Source organism: Furipterus horrens, unplaced genomic scaffold, assembly GCF_987537825.1.
Source record: "Furipterus horrens unplaced genomic scaffold, mFurHor1.1.pri manual_scaffold_3, whole genome shotgun sequence".
Lineage (NCBI taxonomy): Eukaryota > Metazoa > Chordata > Mammalia > Chiroptera > Furipteridae > Furipterus > Furipterus horrens.
Window position 1 is genome coordinate 104,941,124 of NW_028327173.1, and position 22,803 is coordinate 104,963,926.

Below are 22,803 nucleotides of genomic sequence, written 5' to 3' on the forward strand. Positions count from 1 at the left end.
GCTGCTGCTGCCCTTGACGCATGCTGGCTGTGGGGCTGCTGGCTGCCCCCGGGCGACCAGAAATGCGGCAGGAGCTGGCACACAGGGATGGATTGCCAGGGAGGGGTGAGGTGGAATGGAGGTGCCCAGATAGGTGGCAGGGCCAGGACTGAAGGTTTTCTGACTAAAAAGTGGAAGCCAAGTGCCCCACTGCAGGTAGAGCTGTAGAGAACATGGAAAGTGTGGAACTCATCAAGCAGGAAGCGGGGATGCAGAACTGACAGTATGGAATCGATCACCCAGAAAGTAGGGTCCCAGGGCTGAGGAGGCAAGAGGCCCAAGCCAGGCTCTCTAGACTCTTCTGGAGCAAGGGTGATGCTCCCAGTTATAGCCAGGATGGGGCAGAGGGAAGAGGGGAGGCAAGACAAAGACAAGGAGAGATGAGGAAAAGCAGAGGCAGAGATAGGCAGCAGGTTGACTGAGAGGCCAAGACAGAAACAAAGAGAGATGGGACAGAGCCAAGGAGACAGTCTGGCTAGCCCCAGGCATTTTGAGGACTCTGAAGGAGCAGGGTCTGCAGCAGCCCCCAGACTAGAAAGGCGCCCATGCGTGAACCTGCCCCTAGCCAGCCTGGGTGGGGGCAGCCTGATGGGCACATACTCTGCCCCTTGTCCCAAGAACCTGTTAATAGGCAGACAGTCGGGCATCATGATGAAAGTAAGCCTCATGTTTCCGGTCCCCCAGGAGCAGGGACCAGGCTCCCATTCATAAACATCCTAGGAGAGCACCCATGGAGCCAGAGGTGCCCATGTAACCATCCTCTGCAAGAGGGTGTCTGGGTAGGGGCCCATGTGAGAAGGGGCTTGGTGGGGAAGGACACAGGTTCTTTCTGTGCTGCCAGCCCTTGTCTTGGGAACAGGGATGGAGCCGCCCAGCCCTGGGCCCAGACAGTAGTACCCTGTTTGTGGGCAGGAAGGGTGGGATGCTATGGGCTTTTTCCACCTTCAGTAAACGTCTTGGATGTATGGGCACTGAGCAGGAGGGGCAGGAGCCCTCCAGGAACACAGAGTTCCCTTCATAGAGCTGGCACGGCCAAGTCATGGTGGGTAAGCACCGAGAGAAGACAGGCCTGGGCACAACTGCCGCTCTGTCCCGGCAGCTCCCAGACCACACACGCACACATGCACAAACACACAGCCTTACATAAATCCTAAATATGCTGAGCAGCCACCCACACACTTGCACACCCATGTAAATGCACATTTATATATCCCTGGACACTCACCTATATGTCTTTTTTCAGGCAGAGAAACCCATACCTGTGGGACTCTTCCCATTCCTTCACTTATATCCCAGACTCTGTGGGTATCCTGCTCTCCCCATTTGGAAGGCTTGGCACCACCCAGGCAGCCCAAAATGAATCATGGGTCTTCTTGACCCAAAAGTCAAGGGAAGGTCTTCAGGCAGTGCTAATGCCTCGTCTCTTCCCCATCAGGCCACTAAGCCTGGCTTATGTGTGTTACCTTTCCCTCCATTCCTCTGTCTTCAACTTTCCAGAGCCTATATATTTCTGCCAGGCTCTCACTTGGCCTTGCTACCCATTTCCCTCTCTCTCTGTTCCTCTACACCCCGCAGGAAGCCCTTAGGGGTTGACTTCTAGTTCATTACTTCTTTTTTTTTTTTTTTAATCCTCACCCGAATATATGCTTACTGATTTTAGAGAGAAGAGAAGGGAGGGAGAGAAGGAGGGAGAGAGGGAGAGAAACATCAATGCAAGGGAGAAATATCAATTGGTCCCAGTGGGGAATGGAACCCCAAACCTAGGCATATGCCCCGACCAGATTTGAACCTTCGACCTTTCGGTTTATGGAACAATGCTCCAACCAGCTGAGCCACACTGGCCAGAACTAGTTAATTACTTCTTTATCCTGCACCCCCTATCCATTCAAAGTCCCTTTCCACTGCCCACCCCCCAGCACAGAGATTCTAGATTCTTGGAACTGTAGCCCATCAGAGTTAGTAAGAGGGGCAGAAGAAGGAGACCAGGCAGTAGGGGAGGTGTAGATGGGGGTGTAGGGGGTGCTGTCAGAGTTTCCAAAACCCTGGCCAGCAAGGCCTCAGAAGCCTCTGTTGGGCCAGGGCGGAGGGGCCGCCTAGCCTGTGCACTCCCGACACAGCACAAGGCCGCTTGTGTGAGCCCTTCCCCTCCTGGTCCCACGGGGAACAGCAGGTCCCAGCCCTCAATGAGCCCATTCAGACTTCAGTCCTCTGGAAAGGACCTCTCCTCCCTGCTGCCTCCCACTTAGGCCTGGAGAACCAGGCCAAACTGGCTGCTGCTCTCACCTGCTTTGAGGGCATTGGAGGCAAGTTGCTCAGCGGTTAGAGCCAGCCAGCTACTTCAGTTCCTGCCTGGTCCAGAGCCCTGACCTTGACCAAGCCCCAGCAGTTTTATATCCACCTTTAGCAAAAGGGAGTGCGGATGACTCTGTGGGCTCAACTCCTTGCTGGTGGTAGGCAAGTAAATGTTTAGCAACAGGCTCTCTGGGAGACAGGGAGCTCTGATTTGTCATATTGGCCTCTTTCCCTTATATAAATATTGTCACTGGGCAACATCACCTGGCTCACAAAATCCCTAAACATTTACAATCAGCTCTTGCCAGCTGCTATGATCTCTGGCCCACCATGATGGGACCACATGCCCCACCCTCTGCACTGTGGCTACCCTCAGTGTAGTGTGCTGCATTTTGTTCTTAAGAATCAATGTCCTGCCTAGCCCAGTAGCTCAGTTGGTTAGAGCATTGTCCTGATACACCAAGGTTGCTGGTTCAATCCCCAGTGGAACAACAAAGCAATCTCTCTCTCTCTCCCCAGCCCCCAGCTCCTTCTCTCTAAAATCAATAATTACGAGATAAAATTAAAATAAAATAAAAAGAATCAATATCCTTACAGATAAGTCACCCCATAGGTGCCCACCACCTGCCAATACCCTGGCCCATCCCTCATCAGCACAGAGGTCTGCTGGGCCTGCTGGGCCATGATGCCCAGATGGTTTTGCAGATCCTATTTGACTCTTTTAGCTTACCAAACTAAGCCTATGATGTATCCAACAAGTGCTGGCAAAGGAAATAATTAGAGGGGATTTCAGCTCAGCCCAAGGAGAAGAGCATTATCTGTCCTGGATATCCCTCAGGTGGTGCTGGCTGCCCTTAGGGCACGCATGCCTCAGACTCCTCCAGTGGCTACTTCCTCAGGCACAGGTCAGCTGACACAGGTTCGCCCAGGACCAGCAAGTATGTAGCTGGTGCCAGATCATCCCTATCAAAGCCATCAAGCCTTTATTCACTCACACATGGTTTAAAGGAAGCCCAACAGAGATGAATCATCTTTTTAACCCATTCCTGTCCACTCTTCCCAGCCCTGGACATCTGGGGGACAGACTCAAAGTTATATTTGGCCCTAATCTCCACAAAAGAATAGACCAGAAATTGTCGCAACTGGTTGGAGGTCAAGGGAGGCTAATTTTGGGAAAATGCCTAGAAGGAAGTAGCAACTGAAAAGAAGAAGGTGTCCCAGTATAGGACAAAAAGGACCCTGCACAGTGTCCACTAACCCTATGAAACCCCTGCTGCCCAGGGAGGCCCACTGGCCTGCCCAACAGACCCTCAGCTCCTCCCATGCCTTAACTTCAGTCTCAGACCCAAGCTTGGAGAACTCAGATGTTGTCATCCCTGACTCCCTGGCCATGATGGAAACAAGGGACCAGATCTGACTACTCAACAGGGACCATTAATAGCTCTATAGCAGGATGCAGCATGCAGTGGTGCAGGAAGTTTTAGCCCATTTGGGGTCCAGCACTGCACGTGGCCTCCATCTGGCCTTAGAACCTTGTTCCTCAGTGGACTCAGGCCAACAAGCTGCCTCTTCCACCCTCAAAGGCAACTGGGAGCATGGCCCAAGAGAAAAGCAAAGATGGGTGGGCTGCCTGGCAGCAGGCCCCAGCCATGGCCCCAGCTTACCCATGGAGGTGGGGCATAGCATGGAAAGTGTGGCCAAAGTGTAAGGGCAATTAGGAGAAGGAATTTGAGCTGGGATCAGTTTGGGCTCTTCTGGAACGCCAGTCCTGGGATTTGTGACACCTCCCCCCCCCAGGCAGGTGATCATGCCTGTGACAGTTCCCCTTTGGGCCAGGGAGGGGCCAAACCCAGGATGGAGATTCTGCTGGGGCACAGGGGAGGAGAGTCATTGCTGGCAGAGGCCCCTGGCCCCAGGAACCTCTGAAGAGGAGACCCAAGTTGCTCAGAATTGCTGGGTCTGGCCTTCTTCAGAGGCAAGGTCTAGGCTGGGCACCATACAACCACATGGGAGACCATGAGGGTGTGCCAGTGTGAAACTTCCCTACATGCCACCTATGCACTCTGTAGCACCTCCCCTTCTCCTGGCAAGGGTCTGAGATTTGACTAAGATACCCGCTTTCGCACAGCCTCTTTCTTTGGTGAGAACCACTTGGAGGTGCTTGTGGCCACAGTTCTGACCAACATAGACCTACAGCTGCAGTTCTCCACATCCCAGCCTGAAGCCCTACTTCTCCTGGCAGCAGGCCCAGCTGACCACCTCCTCCTGCAGCTCTACTCTGGACGCCTGCAGGTCAGTGACATCTCCCTGCTGGACTCTAGCTGTCAGTGGCCCCTAGCCTTGTGCAAGTCATTCTCACCTTAGTGTCTCAAGTTCTTCACTGTGAAATGGATGGCAGCATTCCAGAAGCTGTGAGTCCCTCCTGCTCTCTAGCCTCACTTCTTACCACAACTCCAGCTGGCCATTTGGGTGCTGATAGATGTCTTTCAGCTCCATGGTTATCTATGGTCTCTTGCTGCCAGACCTTTTCTCACTCCACTCCCTCTGTCTGGTGCCTGCCTCACCCACTCCCTCCACCTGTCCAACTCTAGCCTCTCCTTGAAGTTTCAGTGTGGAAATTCCCCCCTCTCCCCTGGGCCCACACCACCCCACTGGTGCTAATATGGGCTCTGCATAACACCAATCATGTCTGTTGATGATGGTAACAACAGTACTGCCACTACTTTCTCATTTTTCCATTTCATCCTTCAAATCACCACAATCTATATTAGCAAGGATTCTCTGGCTCTCTTGAGGCTCCCCATAACCATGAAGAGTTTGAGAACCCAAGATCTTAGTCCAAGTGAGAGCCATCACTGCCATAAGGTGTCACTGTTGAACACAGCCTGGTACAGCCTGGTCCTGGTAAGCTTCCTCTCTGCCAGACACAATGAGGCCACATCCCTACAGAGGTACTCCATATTTGGACTCCCAAGGTCTTAGTCCTCAGTGCTCTGCTATTTCAGTTCCCCTACTCTGACACCACCCATTCTACAATTTGGTTGTGGGGACACTGCACCAGAGTCAGTTCTGGTGTCAAAGTCCTGTAGACAGAACCATGTCCCTCTTCTCTCCCCAAGGATCTCTCCTCACTTTAGGTCAGGGAGCTTTTCTTACCAAACCTTCACAACACAGAGCCTCTGACTGGGTTCCCCAACCCTGAAGAGTGAGCCTGGCTGCCTCTGTGACCACCACCACTGCCCCCTTCTCCCACACCCTGCTCCCTTTGTTTGCCCCACCCAGAGCCCTCAGCAGAAAGTTTCCAGGTGCCCATGATGGAACCTTTTGTATTCCAAGGTAAGTTTTCTGGCACCTCTTACCCATAAAAAAAAAAAAAAGGAAAAAATAGCCCTGGCTGGTGTGACACAGTGGATTGAGCACCAGCCTGTAAATGGAAAGGTCACCCGTTTGATTCCCAGTTGGGGCACATGCCTGGGTTGTGGGTAGGCCCCAGTTGGGGGCATGTGCAAGAGGCAACGAGTCAATGTTTCTCTCCCACATTGATATTTCTCTCCCTCTCTTTCTCCCTCCCTTCCCCTCTTTCTAAAAAATAAATAAAATCTTTAAAAGAAAGAGAGAAAGAATAAAAAATCCAGGTTGAATGTCTAGGACAACATCTTATAGATGTCAGTTATTTGTGGGCAGGGACCGCATCTGACTCAGATTGGGGTCCAGAGCCTTCCAGGCTTCCCAGGGATTACTTTCATGAGTGTTTGCGGAATGAGTAAAGAGATAGCAGGAAGGAGAGGGGGCTGGCATGAGAAGCCTTTGTCCCAGGCCCTCTGCTCTGGGGACCAACTATGCTTTTGTAGCAGAAGTGATAGATTCACAGTGCTGTCTTCCCCAATCCCTCTATCTCTGCTCAGGTCAGACTTGTCCTAGGCCAGGAGGAGCTGAAGCTGCAGACTCCATCAGAGATGCTGCTGAGCGACTCTATCCTCCACTCAGTGGGGCTGAAGGTGTCAGACGGCTGGGCCTGGTTGTCAGTAGATGGGCTCCTCAACACCTCGGCCCCAGTCCCGAGGGGCCCTCTGGAGGTCCCCTATGGGCTCTTCGTGGGGGGCACTGGAAGCCTGGGCCTGCCCTACCTGAGGGGAACCAGCCGACCCCTGAGGGGTTGCCTCCATGCAGCTACTCTCAACGGGCGCAGCCTCCTTCAGCCACTGACCCCGGATGTGCATGAAGGCTGTGCTGAAGAGTTTTCTGCTGGTGATGATATGGCCCTGGGCTTCTCTGGACCCCATTCCTTGGCTGCCTTCCCTGCCTGGAGCACTCGGGATGATGGCACCCTGGAGTTTACACTAACCACGAGGAGCCAGAAGGCACCCCTGGCCTTTCAGGCAGGGGGTCAGCATGGGGACTTCATCTACCTGGACATATTTGAGGGCCACCTGCGGGCTGTGGTGGAGAAGAGCCAGGGCACTGTGTTGCTCCACAACAGTGTGCCTGTGGCTGATGGGCAGCCCCACGAAGTCAGTGTCCACATAGATGTTCACCGGCTGGAAATCTCTGTGGACCAGTACCCAACACGTACTTCCAACCGTGGGGTCCTCAGCTACTTGGAGCCACGCGGCAGTCTCCTCCTCGGGGGGCTAGATGCAGAGGCCTCTCGCCATCTCCAGGAACACCGTCTAGGCCTGGCAACGGGGACTGTCAGTGTCTCCCTACTGGGCTGCATGGAGGACCTCAGCATCAATGGCCAGAGGCAAGGGCTCCGGGAAGCCTTGCTGACTCGTAACATGGTGGCTGGCTGCAGGCCTGAGGAAGACGAATATGAGGAGGATGCTTATGGCCCCTACGAAGTTTTCTCTACCCTGGCACCTGATCTCTGGCCAGCCATGGAGCTGCCTGAGCCCTGTGTGCCTGAACCAGGGCTGCCTCCTATCTTTGCCAATTTCACCCGACTGCTGACCGTCAGCCCCCTGGTGGTGGCTGAGGGTGGCACAGCCTGGCTTGAGTGGCAGCATGTGCAGCCCACCCTGGACCTGAAGGAGGCTGAGCTGCGCAAATCCCAGGTGCTGTTTAGTGTGAGCCGCGGGCCGCGCAACGGCAAGCTGGAGTTGGACATTCCAGGTGCGCAGGCGCGGCAAATGTTCACCCTCCTGGACGTGGTGAACCGCAAGGTCTGCTTTATCCACAATGGCTCCGAAGACACCTCTGACCAGCTGGTGCTGGAGGTGTCAGTGACAGCTTGGGGGCCCGTGCCCTCCTGCCTTCGGAGGGGCCAAACTTACATTCTGCCTATCCAGATAAACCCTGTCAATGACCCACCCCACATCATCTTCCCGCACGGCAGCCTTATGGTGATCCTGGAACACACACAGAAGCCACTGGGGCCTGAGGTTTTCCAGGTCTATGACCCAGACTCCACCTGCGAGGGTCTTACCTTCCAACTCCTCGGTGCCCTGGCTAGCAGCCCTGTGGAACGCCGAGACCGGCCCGGGGAGCCAGTGACTGAGTTTTCCTGCCGGGACTTAGAAACAGACAGCCTTGTCTACGTCCACCGTGGTGGGCCTGCCCAGGACCTGATATTCCGGGTCAGCGATGGGCTGCAGGCCAGCTCTCCAGCCACACTGAAGGTGGTGGCTGTCCGGCCAGCCATTCAGATCCTCCACAACACGGGGCTGCGCCTGGCCCAGGGGTCCGCTGCGCTAGTGTTGCCTGCCAACCTGTCAGTGGAGACAAACGCTGTGGGGCAGGACGTAAATGTGCTATTCCAAATCACAGGGGCCCTGCAGTTCGGTGAGCTGCAGAAGCAGGGAGCAGGAGGGGCAGAGGGCACAGAATGGCGGGCCACGCAGGCCTTTCACCAGCGGGACGTGGAGCAGGGCCGAGTGAGGTACCTAAGCACTGACCCACAGCACCGCACAAAGGACACAGTGGAGAAGCTGGACCTGGAGGTCCAGGTGGGCCAGGAGACCCTGAGCAATCTGTCCTTCCCAGTGACAGTCCAGAGAGCCACCGTGTGGATGCTTCGGTTGGAGCCACTGCGCACTCAGAACACACAGCAGGAGGCCCTCACCACAGCCCACCTGGAGGCCACACTGGAGGAGGCAGGTCCAAGCCCCACCACTTTCCACTATAAGGTGGTTCAGGCCCCCAGGAAGGGAAATCTGCGGCTCCAGGGCACACGGCTGTCAGAAGGTCAGGGCTTTACCCAGGATGACTTGAAGGCTGGTCGGGTGACCTATGGGGCCACAGCACGTGCCTCAGAGGTGGTTGAGGATGTCTTCCATTTCCGTGTCACAGCTCCACCATACTTCTCCCCACTCTACACCTTCCCCATCCATATTGGTGGTGACCCAGATGCTCCTGTCCTCACCAATGTTCTCCTCTCAGTGCCTGAAGGTGGTGAGGCTGTCCTCTCCAATGAGCACCTCTTTGTCAAGAGTCTCAACAGTGCCAGCTATCTCTATGAGGTCATGGAGCGGCCCCGCCATGGGAGGTTGGCATGGCGAGGGGCACAAGACAAGACCACCACAGTGACATCCTTTACTAATGACGACCTGTTGCAGAGCCGGCTGGTGTACCAGCATGATGACTCCGAGACCACAGAAGATGACATCCCATTTGTGGCTACCCGCCAGGGTGAGGGCAGTAGTGGCATGGCCTGGGAGGAGATACGTGGCGTATTCCGAGTTGCCATTCAGCCCGTGAACGACCATGCCCCCGTACAGACCATCAACCGTGTCTTCCATGTAGCCCGGGGTGGGCGGCGGCTACTCACTACAGATGATGTGGCTTTCAGCGATGCCGACTCTGGCTTTACTGATGTCCAGCTGGTGCTGACACGCAAGGACCTCCTCTTTGGCAGTATTGTGGCTGTGGATGAGCCCACACGGCCCATCTACCGCTTCACCCAGGAGGACCTCAGAAAAAGGCGAGTACTATTTGTGCACTCAGGGGCTGACCGTGGCTGGATCCAGCTGCAGGTGTCTGATGGGCAGCACCAGGCCACCGCCCTGCTTGAAGTGCAAGCCTCGGATCCCTACCTTCGTGTGGTCAATGGCTCTAGCCTTGTGGTCCCTCAAGGAGGCCAGGGCACCATTGACACAGCTGTATTCCACCTGGACACCAACCTAGACATCCGCAGTGGGGATGAAGTCCACTATCATGTCACAGCTGGCCCACACTGGGGGCAGCTGCTCCGGGCAGGCCAGCTAGCCACAGCCTTCTCTCATCAGGACCTATTGGATGGGGCCATTCTCTACAGCCACAATGGTAGCCTCAGCCCCCATGACACCCTGACCTTCTCTGTGGATGCAGGGCCTGTGCACACGGATGCTACCCTACATGTGACCATTGCCCTAGAAGGGACACTGGCTCCATTGCACCTGGTTCAGCACAAGAAAGTCTACGTCTTCCAGGGGGAGGCAGCTGAGATCAGAAGGGACCAGCTAGAGGTAGAGGGCTGGAGGAGGAGCAGGAATATGGGCCTTCATGCTGTGCATGCTTGAATGTTTCGAGTGTGCCTATGGTAGTTTCTGAGTCAGGTGTGTGTACATGCCTTGCATATGAATGTTGTATGCCAAAGGGTTTCTGGGGGATTTGTCTACATACAGCTGCCTGTCTGTGTGTGCGCGCATTGTGTGTGTTCCATATGATATGTGCCTATGTGTACATGCTGCGACTAACCATGCAGGTTCCTGGGCCCCGCCTAGGCCCTCAGATCTCTGAAGTTGAGCCTGATAATCTGTATTCTAGTAATAATAATTTCTCTGGAGAGTTTTCATGGGAACATACTTTGAGGACCATAGGCCTTGGAAATAGCCTTAGCTGCCCCCCAAGCTCTCATGCCCTCAGCTCTTTTCCCATACCCCACACCAGGACTCATGGTCTAGAGAGGGCTGCCGACCCCCCAGAAGCCTCACAGAACAACTACAGGCCTCCCAGCAGGCCCAAGAACTTGCTATGTGACCTCAGGCTGGTCTCTTGCCCTTTCTGGGTCTTATTCTCTTGCACTGCCAATTTCTGAGCCCCTTGTGGTTCTGGCTGTCTGGACTTTTAGGCAGAATGTGACTAAACATGTCTGGCACCACGCTGTCCTTGCCCTGGAGGAAGCAGCATTTGAGCCAGGTTTTGAAGAGTCCTCTGGGATTTCCATAGCAGGAAATGGGGAGAACTGTATGACAGGCAGAAAAAACAGTCCAGGCAAAGGCACAGAATCAGGAATATAAATTGGGGGGGTGATGATCAGGTGATGGAGCACCCAGCAGCCCTTGGTCTGGACCAGAGATCTTCAGGCTCCCTGGAGCCTGTCATGACTTAGAGTCTATGCCTCTAAGAGGACAGGGTGCTCTCTGGTGGTGAGAAGCAGCAGTAGTGGGGGCGGGACAATGTGTGTGTGTGTGTGTGTGTGTGTGTGTGCACATGTGGGACAACTGTGTGTCTATGTGTGGGATAATCGTTGTCTCTGTCCACACATCAGTGTTTGGTGAGGTTGTGTGTCTGTCACTGAATCTGAGGATGTGTGACTGTGTATCTCAGGAAGTGTGTCTCAGAGGCCGTGACGGCCTCCTTCTGTGCCTCTGGTGAGTCCCCCTGACCCTCTGTTAACCAGGCAGCCCAGGAGGCAGTGCCACCTGCAGACATTGTGTTCTCAGTGAAGACACCGCCGAGCGCTGGCTACCTGGTAATGCTGTCTCAACCCACCGCTGCGACCGAGCTGCCCAGCCTGGACCCCGTGCAAAGCTTCTCTCAGGAGGCAGTGGACGCAGGCAGGGTCCTATACTTGCATTCCCGCCCTGAGGTCTGGAGTGACACCTTCTCCCTGGATGTGACCTCAGGCCTGGGCGCTCCCCTTGAAGATGTCCACATGGAGCTTGAGGTGCTGCCTGCCACCATCCCACTGGAGGCACAGAACTTCAGTGTCCCCGAGGGTGGCACATGCACCCTGGCGCCTCCACTGATCCGCATCACTGAGCCCTACTTCCCCATCCTGCCAGACTTTCACTTGCAGGTACTGGAGTCACCCCAGCATGGGGCACTGCAGAGAGAGGAAGACCCTCAAAATGAGACCCTCAGCACCTTCTCCTGGAGAGAGGTATGCTCAGGGAAGCCCCAGGGGACAGCCTAGTTCTAGGGGCAGAGTTGGGGAGCCCTAGGGATGCTCAGTCGAGATGTGTGCAGAGAGGAGGCATGGAGCCCAGCTTTAGAGCGCACATCTGCTTCAGATGCCTTCGCTCATTCCCTCTTCTGTGGGCAGATAAAAATGACTGTTCCCCGTTTCCTACATTGCTTTATTCCCTTCCTCTGGGAGAAAGGGTTATGCCCACCTGCAGAAACTGATGCTCTGAGGGACTCAGTCTCCTCCCCTGCCCAAGACCAAGGTAAGAAGGGTGCCGAACATGACTCCCAGCTCCTGGCGGGCCCACAGGTGGAAGAGCAGCTGATCCGCTATGTTCATGATGGGAGCGAGACACAGATGGACAGCTTCGTCCTCGTGGCTAATGCCTCAGGGACGGGCCGCCAGAGCCATCCAGTGGCCTTCGCCATCACCATCCTGCCTGTCAACAACCAACCCCCCACCCTCACCACAAACACAGGCCTACAGGTGAGAGCCTTTGAGGACTGCCTCCCACTCCCTCTCCCGGAGAGAGGCCCAATACACAGCTTCCCCCTCTCTGAGCCTCAGTTTTCTCCTCCTTAAAATAGGGACACTGCCACGTGCCTCACTAGGTTGTTGGGAAGAGAGAAGAACTTTTGCACTGAAAATAGAACATAGGTGTGAAGCTTTGTTCTTGGACACTTGTACAAGCTGTAGACAGCCTTGTGAATGGCCACACTTGGCCCTACTCTTTCCTCGACTCACACTCAACAGAAGGGTTTTTCTATGGCTTGGGACAAAACTCCTGAAGAAAGTGCTTTCAGGCCCTTCAGGGTAGACTCCAGGTGGGGAGCCACTAAGCTCCCCACTTCCACCCTCAGCAAGTGAAGCTCACAGCCTGGCTCCCTAAGCCCCTGCCCCCACACAGCGCACAGCAGACGTGCCACTATTCAACAGAGGTAAACGCTGAGGCCCAGACAAGTGCCAGAACTTCTCTGTGTAATTACAGGTGGAACAGAAAGAGTGTGGCTTGACCAAAGCCACCCAGCAAGACAGCAGATGCGCAGGGCCTTGAAGGCTGACTTCTAGGGTATGGGCTCAGGTCAGCAGGAGACAGGGGAGCTTCAGAAGAGGGCTGACAGGCTGTCTGTGACGTGAGCACTAGGTATTTTATGGGATAGGATGTGACTGTAGGGAGCAGCCCAGTGGCAGCTGAGGGCTGCCCAAGGACTACAGGCAGGTCATGCTGTGTGGAAGCTTGGCCATCAGGTGATCTTGTCTACCGTGTTGGTGCCAGGAACCTCTATACAAGGTGACGCTCCTCTTAGAGCTCTGGTAGGGGTCAGCCTGGGGCTGGGAGAGGGAACCCCCGCATCCCAAAGGGCTCAGTTCTCCAAGTATGGGAGCCCCTCCCCAGTACTGCTCCCAAGTTGCTAACTCAGCAGGACAAGTAACAGGACTCTGGGAACAGATCTTGTCCTGCTGGCAGGTGGGAGGACTGAGGGGCATTTCCCTCCACTCTGAGCATAGGGAGGGGCATTCTGCATCCAGGCACCCCTCACTCACCCGCTGGGCGCTGCTGACTGCCTTGATCCCAGTGCTGCTTCAGCTCTCCCTGCCTCCCACCCGCTCCCTCACCTGGAAGGGAATCCCATTTCTAAGTATCCTGGGCAGGCAAAATCACTGTTCCCATAGTGTGCCCAGTCCCCGCGCAGATTCACTTGTGGAGAATCTCGGGGACATCTGCTCTGCCTGTGAGACAACCAGACTAAGCAGTGCTGTTGGTTAGGCTTGGGGGTTTTGGGGGGTGAGAAGCCTGTGAGGTAAGAGCGGGGAGCTTCCTAAGGTAGAGGGACATGAGCTGTCCTTGAGGGACAGTCAGGATTAGGGCAGATGGGAGCAGGGTGCCTGGGTGTGGGAGCCCTGGGACAACAGGGAAAGGTGAATAGGTGGGGCACTTGGTGCAGGGGAGCTCAGTATGGCCATCGGTAGGGGCAGAACCTTCACAGGCCTGTGTCCCCAGATGTGGGAGGGGGCCACTGTGCCCATCCCTATGGCAGCCCTTAGGGGCATAGACGGAGACTCGGAGCCTGAGGACCTGGTCTACAGCATCGAGCAGCCCAGCAATGGACGGGTAGTGCTGAAGGCGGCACAGGGTACCGAGGTGCACAACTTCACGCAGGCCCAGCTGGACAGTGGGCTTGTGCTGTTCTCACACCAAGGTGGGTGCCAAGATGGGGAGACCCTGAGGGCAGGGCACCCTGTTGGTGGGGCACCCTAAGGATGGGCATGTCAGTGAGACCCAGTTCTGCATCTGACCTCAGGGGCCCTGGATGGAGGCTTCCACTTCAGCCTCTCTGATGGTAGGCACTCTTCCCCTGGACACTTCTTTCGTGTGACAGCCCAGAAGCAGATGCTTCTTTCACTGGAGGGCAGCCGGATGCTAACTGTCTGCCCAGGTGCGTCTGCCAAATGTGGGTGGCATGCCAGGATCAGGCTTCCTCTCTAGCAGTCACAAGCCTTGCCCTAGCTCGAAGTCTGACAGGCCCCTTTTGCCCGTCGCAGGGTCTGTCCAGCAGCTCGGCAGCCAGAGCCTGAGAGCCAGCTCCAGCACAAGCACCGACCCCCACCGCCTGCTCTACTGGGTGGTGCAGGGCCCTCAGCTTGGCTGGCTGTTCCACACCCAGCAGGGCAGCACTGGGGAGACCCTGGAGAACTTCACTCAGGCTGAGGTAAGGGTCCAACGCTATGGCCATAGCTCAGGTGGCCTGCTCTGCCACAGACTCACACGTGGACGTGGGTACCAGTTCCAGCATTGTTGGCGGCACACTCCCTGGGCTTCCTGTGGTCAAGGCCATGCATGCCTTGCCCTATAGAAGCCACTAGGCCCAGGCAAACCAAGCTTAGTGTTCCATAGTGAGAGAGAAGTGTTGTCATAAGAAACAGCCAAACCTGTAAGAATGTTTATGAGCTTGTTTGAGCCAATCTGATGACAGTTGCCCAGAAGCAAAATCTCAAATGATTTGAGAAAATGCTCCAGAGAATGGCAGTTGTGCACCTTTATTTTATACCTCAGAATCAAAGGAGAAGCTGTAAGGGGGTTACATGAAATCCATGGGTGAAGGATTAGGGAGGTAGGAGAAAGCAAAGTGGGGAAATCTCTGGGATTGGATAAAAAGTATAAAGGAATAGACACATACTTCTTTTACATAAGCAGGTATAAAATAGTTAACAGTTAACAATTAACAGGATAATAACAATACACTCTGGAGCGAGATTGTGCCCTGAGGGATCTGGAAAAAGGGATTACTCAGACATTCCAAAGGTATATTATTACAGATACAAACAGGTAACAAACAGGCTCAGTCAAGGAGGGTACTTGCCTAGGACATGACAACCTGCCATGACTCACTTTTAGTTAAGAAGTTTTCATTTCAGACCATTCTATGTGGTTACTTTAGGTCTCTGAGTTTGTAAGGCCACCAAGCAGATCTCCTCTGAGTTTGTCAGGTTTAATATGTGGCCCCTTTTCATCCACATGTCCCCCTTTTGTTTATAAATAAATCAAAAGGATACATTGATGACTAAGGTTTTGGTTGGATAACAGGGTCCCATGGTGCTAGGAAGGCTCATTCTTGTAAGCCTTAGTTTGTCTTGCTGAACGATGGACCTCTGGGGATGGGGCAAGATCATAACCTTGGATGGAATTTGAGGCTGAATTTTTCTCAAAAGTGAAAAGCAGGTAAGTGGAAGGTAGGCAGGTCTCATGGGCCTTTATTAAGAAAAACACTCTGGATCCAGGTTTTGTTGTCTGTCCCACTTCTCTGTATTTTGCATCTAGTATAGCACTTTCTTTTTTCTTTCTTTTTTTAAAAGATTTTATTTATTTTCCAAGAGAGGGGAAAGGAGAAAGAAAGAGGGAGAGAAGCATCAGTTGGTTGCCTCTTGCACACCCGCAGCCAGGGACCTGTCCTGCAACCCAGGCATGTGCCCTGACTGGGAATTGAACCGGCGACCTTTCAGTTCACAGGCTGACATTCAATCCATTAAGACACACCAGCCAGGGCTAGTATAACATTTTCTTCGTTTGAGGGAACACCATACACCTTTTCAGTTTTCATAATCTGACCATGAGACAGGTTTCTATTTACTATGGCCCATCTACTTCTCATTGGAAGCACTCAGGTGCTGTTATTAATCTGATTCCTACTAGTTGTGCAATTGGAAGCTGTAACCTTAAGGTTTAATCAGGGCCAAGGCTATAAAAACACGATGCTGTGAGTTATAATTACCATCTAAAATTCCAGAGCACAGTAAGCTTTTTTTTTTAAGAGAGAGAGAAAGAAAGAGGAACATTGATTTGTTGTTCCACTTTCTATGCATTCATTTGTTGATTCTTATATGTGCCCTTTTGGGGATTGAACCTGCAACTGTGCATATCAGGACAACGCTCTAACCAACTGAGCAACCCAGCCAGGGCCAAGAGTTTCATAAGTAAATTTCCTGTGTCTCAGCAGCAGTTATAGAGGGCGATGTTTTTATAGCCATTTCAGTTTCTATAGTTAGTAGTCCTGTTATTAGCCCTGGCTGGTTTGGCTCAGTGGATTGAGCGTCGGCCTGAGACCTAAGTGTCGCTGGTTCGATCTTCCAGTCAGGGCACATCAGAGAAGGAAAACTCTGACTCCAAAAAACCTCCGCTGCCTTGCGGCATACCTCTTCAGGGGAAAGGCTAAGGGAGTAAACCCCGACAGAAAATCCGGAGCCGGAGTCCCTAAGGCGGTTTGACGTTGTAGTCAACACCGGCAACTCCTGCGGCGCACCTGAAGCCAAGCTGTATTGACTCCGTCTTTCCCTTGGACCCTTCAGCTGCGAAGAGAGGGGGGGGTCTGCTGCATGGGCAACAGCAGACCCTCCATATCACCCTGCCCAGGCTCTGTAGCTTCAGCTTCACTGGAGAGGACACTCCAGCGTCATCGCAAGATGTCGATTCAACATGGGAGGAGACAGATACCGTGTCATTCCCGAGTCGGACTGCACAACCATTCTCGGCGGTGCAGATAGACTCTTAAGAAGCTACACCATCGTCTCTCGAGACGGACGGCTGCCGACGAGTCCTGTTATTAATGAGTTTGGGTTCTTGTCTCCTGGTATAAAATAATTTAGACCAGGGACACTGATAAAAGCAAAGGCAGATTTATTGAGGGCTAGAATACTAAGATAGGGTCCCAGATTATGTACCCCAAATGTGGGGTTTAGGGGTTTTTATTCCTCGGGATCATGAAAATTGCTGGGGTTAACCAAACAGGGCGTTGGCTGGCTTTTTCATTTTTAGGAATGCTAAGGTCTCACTGAAGTTCAGGTATGCATCAGTAAAGCAAGACATTCTGGGATTGTGCAAGACTTATTATGGGATGCAGGAAGGGACTCCCAACCAGGTATTGAGTTGGTCTTTGGGGTTTGTGGTTTGACTTTGGATCTGAAAAACAAACTTAAAAGAAGTCATGGTAGGTTTTGCACCATTGTTTTATAGCTACCTAATGATACCTGCCATAGTTCTGATAGGGCTTGACTCAATGGAGCAATTTTTGGAAACATTTTATTCTACCTGTTTCAGTACTTGTTGGGCTAAGGGGTAAGCACATTCCCATAATTAGGTTCTAGCATTTATACATAAAATTCCTTTCTTAATATTCCTTTTCCACTAACTTTCCACAACTTCCCTGTTTATCTTAGTTTGTCTCTTTTTACTCATTCAGAAAAAAAAACAGCCTATTAGGACAAACCACTTCCTTTTAACTTCTCTTAAAAATATACACATCTTTCTGTTTCTGTCTGCAATAGCTAGCATTTCTTCTAAATTTCAAAGGAAAAACCATAAAAAAGTATTATTGATAATAGAAAAGAGAAAAGCCTAAAGAACAAGTATAATAATTATTATTACTAATATTAGCAGGCAGGTAAAAACAATCAAACAGCCTGACTGGTGTGACTCAGTCGGGCGTCTTCCCACAAAGTGAAAGCCCACCACTTCGATTCCCTGTCAGGGCACATGCCTCGGTTGCAGGTTCGGTCTCCAGTTGGGGTGCTACGAGGCAACCAACCAATGTTTCTCTCTCATATCAATGTTTCTCTCCTTCTCTGTCTCCCTCCCTTCCCCTCTCTCTAAAAATAAATAAAATCTTAAAAAAAAAGAAATCAAACAAATAAAGTTCAACAACAATTTACAGGCCTTGTTGATGTTTTGAGATAGCTGCCTGTCTTTGATGTCAAAGGCTTCTCATCCTTGAGTAGTCTCTGATCTTTGCTTAGATGGAAGCTAGTGTCAGAGACAGGGGCAGATATCCATTTGAGGTTAGGAATCTGATAAGGTTCCTTCCAACAATGTTGGAAAGAGTCTTTAATTAATGTTTCTTTCAATGGGCAAAAATCTTCTGGTTGTAAGTTGTCATCTTTGAGGTCTTCATCGCCTGGGACCACACTGTGAAATTAATGTTACTAATTTATCAGTCCCCATAAGCTGATTAATGGACCCATGATAATAATGCAGAATGTCTGCTTTTAGAACAGTTGATTAGTATGTCCTTCATTCAGATTCACAAGGTGGCTGGTGACTATTTCATAAGGAGAAAAGCTATGTTTACTGAAAGTAGATTTCAGGTTCAGGATCAGTATAGGGAGAGCTTTGGGCCAAGGGAGATTAAAAGTTTCTGAAAATTTACTTAGTTGAGTTTTAATTATATCATTTGTATATTCTACCAATCCAGAAAACAGGGGGTGATAGGCACAATGAAAATACTATAGAATAGGCCAGATATTACAAATGAATTGCATTATTTGGTCAGTTAAATGAGTCCCTAAGTCACTGTAACTTTTTTCTAATAATTTACTTACCATTAAAGCTGTTACTCTCCTGCAAGGAACGCCTCAATCCATACAAATCATAGCTAACACATATTTGTATTCCTGAAATGGTAGCTGTTAGGTTTGTGCCCGGAAGAAGGGAGGAGTTGGTTGGACCAGTTCAAAGCCTTTATTGAAGGATATTCAAGCAGGCGGGCTGAGTCCGAGTGGACTGCAGCACCAAGGGAAGGGGTAGAGGGATTTTTAAGGGCATGAAGCAGACCCCCAGGGGGGCTGAGTCACCATGGTGGTCAGCTCCAGAGTCCAGGATGCAGGTGAAATAACAATGCCCTCTGGTTAGGGACAGCTGCAGAGGGAAAAGAAAGTTTAGGAGATTTATGGTCCTTGCTCCTGGGAAATGCTGAAGGGGAGAGAAACCAGGTCTCAGCAGGATGCTGGCAGCTATGCTTCAGTTGCCTCTGACAACAGGGAACTTGGTGATCAGGTACACGGCCAGTGATGGATACCCTCTTTGTTTTAGCACAGGTGTTGGCTCAGGCTCTGCGAGACTCCAGGCTGTGGTTTCCAAGAACACAGTGACCACTGATGATAGCCTGTTTTGCAAGTCCTGACACAGGTGGCAGGCTTCAGGGTGGGCAACATGGGGTCTTTGGCCCTAACAGTAGTATTTGAATACAATCTAATTCCTGTACCTCAAATGGACCTAAAGAAAATGGGAAATGTTCTTGGGACCCATGGAATGATTTTCCGGGCTTATATTTGGACAGGTAAAACATCTGCTATACACTTAATGAGCTACAGTAGCAGTAATATAGTTTACTCCATGAAATCACTTTTAGGACTCTAACGTTTTAGCTCACGTACATGTTAAAGTACAGTATAGTTAATTAAGCCCCTATAGGTAGAATTGGTTTTTGATTGCGTCCAAGCCATATCTGTTTGCTTGGAACAGAAATTCCCGCTTTTTGTTCCCATATCCTCTTTTCTTCTGCAGCTGTCCATTGGAACTATAAAAGAGAGTCTTTTATTGGGTTAGTAGGAAGCAAGGAGCATTCTCAAGTCTGGATAATTTGGCTGTTTAATGCTGCCTGTCTAGCTACAGCATCAGCTAAATAATTTCCTTTTGTTTCCATTGTGGCAACTTTAGAATATCCTGGAATTTTGATAATTGCCCATTGTTTTCATTTCTGTATATAGACATGTAATAATTCTGCAATGTACTTTCCATTCTTTATGGGCTTCCCTAAGAAAATTAAGATTTGCTGCTTTAACAATATTCTAAAGTTGTCGGCTATGCCAAAGGCATAGCTACTATCAGTGTGACTATTGGCTATTTGATCCTTGGCCAATGGACAAACCCAAGTTAGAACTATTAATTCGGTTGTTGGGCAGATCTTATTCAGGTAAATAGGAACCTTCGATTATGTTCATCAGAGAAGTTATTGCATATCTAGCTCCGTAATGTCTCTGTTCATCTTTCAAAGATCCATCTGTAACCCAAATTAAGTCAGCATTAATAAAGTTTACTGTGAACTATTTCTAGGAACAAAAAGGAGTCAGTAAGCAAAACCCACTGAAGACAAAGATGTCTTCCTCCTGCAAAGAAGGTAGCAAAGTCACTGGGTTAAGACTGTTGCATCAAGTTCAAGTAAAATTAGGTGCAGAAGGCAAGAGCCAATGGACTGACAGAGTGTTAAGTGTGATAATAATTCAGTAGAAATTTAACAGAACGGGGATCATAAACAAAGGAGAGGCCTATAATTATCTTTTCTGGTTGTTTGTATAACATGTCTATAGCAGATATGGCTATCATGCAGGAAGGGAGCCATCTGGCTACTGAGTCTAGTTGCTGACTATCATATCCTATAGGTCTGTGATGATCACCATGTTTGAGTTAAAACTTCTTAAGTATTTCCTTCTTTTTTTTTATTTGCTTCAACTTATTTTTTTTTAATATTTATTTATTTATTTTTAGAGAGAGGGGAAGGGAGGGAGAGAACAATCAATGTGCGAGAGATACATCAATTGGTTGCCTCTCACACGCCCCCAACTGGGGACCTTGCCTGAAATCCAGGCATGAGCCCTGACTGGGAATTGAACTGGTTACCTTTTGGTTTGCAGGCCAGCACTCAATCCACTGAGCCACACCAACCACGACTAAAATTTCTTATTAACTTCTTTAAAAAAAAAACAAATATATCTGTGCTCCCCCTAGAAGCTTCTAATCTCCAAGATGTTTCCCTTTTATTCAGTTTAACTTTAGAATCAGTGTTTTCTTTTTTCTTTTTTCCTTTCTTTTTCTTTAAGATTTTTATTTAGCCCTGGCTGTTGTGGCCCAGTGGGTTGGGCATCATCCCCCAAACTGAAAGGTTGCAGTTCAATTCCTGGTCAGGGCACATGCCTGAGTTTTGGGCCAGGTCACTAGTTGGGGGTGTGCGAGAGGCAACCTATGGATGTTTCTCTCCCTCTCTTTCTCCCTCCCTTCCCCAGTCTCTAAAAACAAATAAATAAAAAAAATTTTTTCATTTATTTTTAGAGCATCAGCGCTAGAACCAGCATGTGTAATTCTTAGAGCCACACAGATTCTTAGTTGCCTAAGAATACTCAAGATTAGAGCTGGAGGAAGGAAGTGCTTATCATCTTTCGAACCCAATGAGTTCAGGCTCTCATTTGTCCAGCAAAAGGTTTTCTGTTCAGACTCTCAGAAAGGAATTCCAAATGAGAAGACGAAAAACCAGCAACTCATTTTTCCTCTTGTACTGCCTTAGCCTGTGTTCTCTCAACCTTTAACCTTTAGCTCTACCTCAAGGATTTAAAAAAAAAAAAAATACAGTACAACTCAGAACCTCTTACTTTAAAACAGGGAGGTCCGGAATTCCACACGAAACTCACCTAAGTTCACCTGACACAAAACAAGGTTCCTGTGGAACACAATGGGTCCCTGTTGGTACCTAGCATGGGGTCTGGGTCTTCAAGGTGGTCTTCGGTGGGCTTCTTTGGAATATGCTGCACTATGCCAAGTAAATACCATTGTAAGAAACGTCAAGACTTGTACGAATTTTTATGAGCTTATTTGAGCCAAACTGACATTTGCTGGAAAGCAAAATCACAACTGATTGAGAAAATTCTCCAGAGAATGGCAGTTGTGCACCTCATTTTATGCTTCAGAATCAAAGGCGAAGCTGTAAGGGAGTTACATGAAATCCACTAGTGATAGATTAGGGTGGTGGGAGAAAGTAAAGCGGAGAAATCTCTGGGGTTGGATAAAGAGTAAAAGGAATAGACACATACTTCTTTTACACTGAGTGGGTATAAGATAGTAGTTAACAATTAGCATGACAACAGTAACAGTGATGGGATCCCTGGTCTTGCTCTCTGGTAGGAGATTGTGCCCTGAGGGGTCTGGAAGAAAGGGATTACTCAGACATTCCAAAGGTATGTTATCATCGTCGTCGGCAGCCGTCCGTCTCGAGAGACGATGGTGTAGCTTCTTCAGAGTCTATCTGCACCGCCAAGAATGGCTGTGCAGTCCGACTCGGGAGTGACATGGTATCTGTCTCCTCCCGTGTTGAATCGACATCTTGCGATGACGCTGAAGCTACAGAGCCTGGGCAGGGTAATATGGAGGGTCTGCTGTTGCCCATGCAGCAGACCCCCCCTCTCTTCGCAGCTGAAGGGTCCAAGGGAAAGACGGAGTCGATACAGCTTGGGTTCAGGTGCGCCGCAGGAGTTGCCGGTGTTGACTACAACGTCAAACCGCCTTAGGGACTCCGGCTCCGGATTTTCTGTCGGGGTTTACTCCCTTAGCCTTTCCCCTGAAGAGGTATGCCGCAAGGCAGCGGAGGTTTTTTGGGGTCAGAGTTTTCCTTCTCTGATGTACCCTGAATGGAAGATCGAACCAGCGACACTTAGCTCGCAGGCCGACGCTCAATCCACTGAGCTAAACCAGCCAGGGCAAATGTTATCATAGATGCAAAAATATAATAGGCTCAGTTAAGATCAAGATTGACCTTTGTCAAGGAAGATACCTGCCAAGGACGAGGTGATTCGCTTTTAGTTAAGAAGTTTTAATTTCAGACCATGTTATATAATTACATTTGATCTCTGACCCTGTAAAGCCACCATGCAGGACTCCCCTGAGCTTGTCAGTTTTAATGTGTGGTCCCTTTTTCATTCACAGAATGCAGGAGGTCGGGGCAGCCGGGGTTCAGAGCAGGGATCAGGTCCTTGGGGCTTGGCTTCCAGAAGGAAGCCGCAGTTGGACCCTAGGGGCTAGAAAGTGTGCACTGGGTGGGGAACACTACTGGCTAGTGAAGGGTGGTGCTTGGTCTGGAGGATGGAGTCTGTGTTGAAGGCAGCTGTGGACAGAGGTATGAGACTAGGGCCCAGGTCAGGGAGCATATGAGTGGATAGAAGGCAGCTGAGTGTATCTGTCACTGCAGTTTCAGGGTGTGGCTGTCTGACAGCACAGCAGATGCTATCAGTGAACACTCAGACTGCGAGTATGCTGGGATCATAGAGAGCTC

General features: G+C 50.8%; 2 protein-coding genes across 2 annotated transcripts in view; one reads left to right on the plus strand and one right to left on the minus strand.

Annotated features, from left to right (window-relative positions):
* Positions 1-22,803, plus strand: part of CSPG4 (chondroitin sulfate proteoglycan 4) — a 44,310-nt gene that overhangs the window by 14,646 nt on the left and 6,861 nt on the right. The window contains exons 2-8 of the mRNA XM_090269955.1: positions 4,460-4,623; positions 6,237-9,773; positions 10,931-11,413; positions 11,747-11,923; positions 13,440-13,638; positions 13,741-13,875; positions 13,982-14,148. Of these exons, the coding sequence (XP_090126081.1) occupies positions 4,460-4,623; positions 6,237-9,773; positions 10,931-11,413; positions 11,747-11,923; positions 13,440-13,638; positions 13,741-13,875; positions 13,982-14,148 (4,862 nt within the window). The remainder of the gene's footprint in view (positions 1-4,459; positions 4,624-6,236; positions 9,774-10,930; positions 11,414-11,746; positions 11,924-13,439; positions 13,639-13,740; positions 13,876-13,981; positions 14,149-22,803) is intronic.
* SNX33 (sorting nexin 33) overlaps positions 18,428-22,803 on the minus strand; it is a 34,547-nt gene continuing 30,171 nt past the window's right edge. The window contains exon 2 of the mRNA XM_090269969.1: positions 18,428-18,623. Within this exon, the coding sequence (XP_090126095.1) occupies positions 18,568-18,623 (56 nt within the window). The 3' untranslated portion in view covers positions 18,428-18,567. The remainder of the gene's footprint in view (positions 18,624-22,803) is intronic.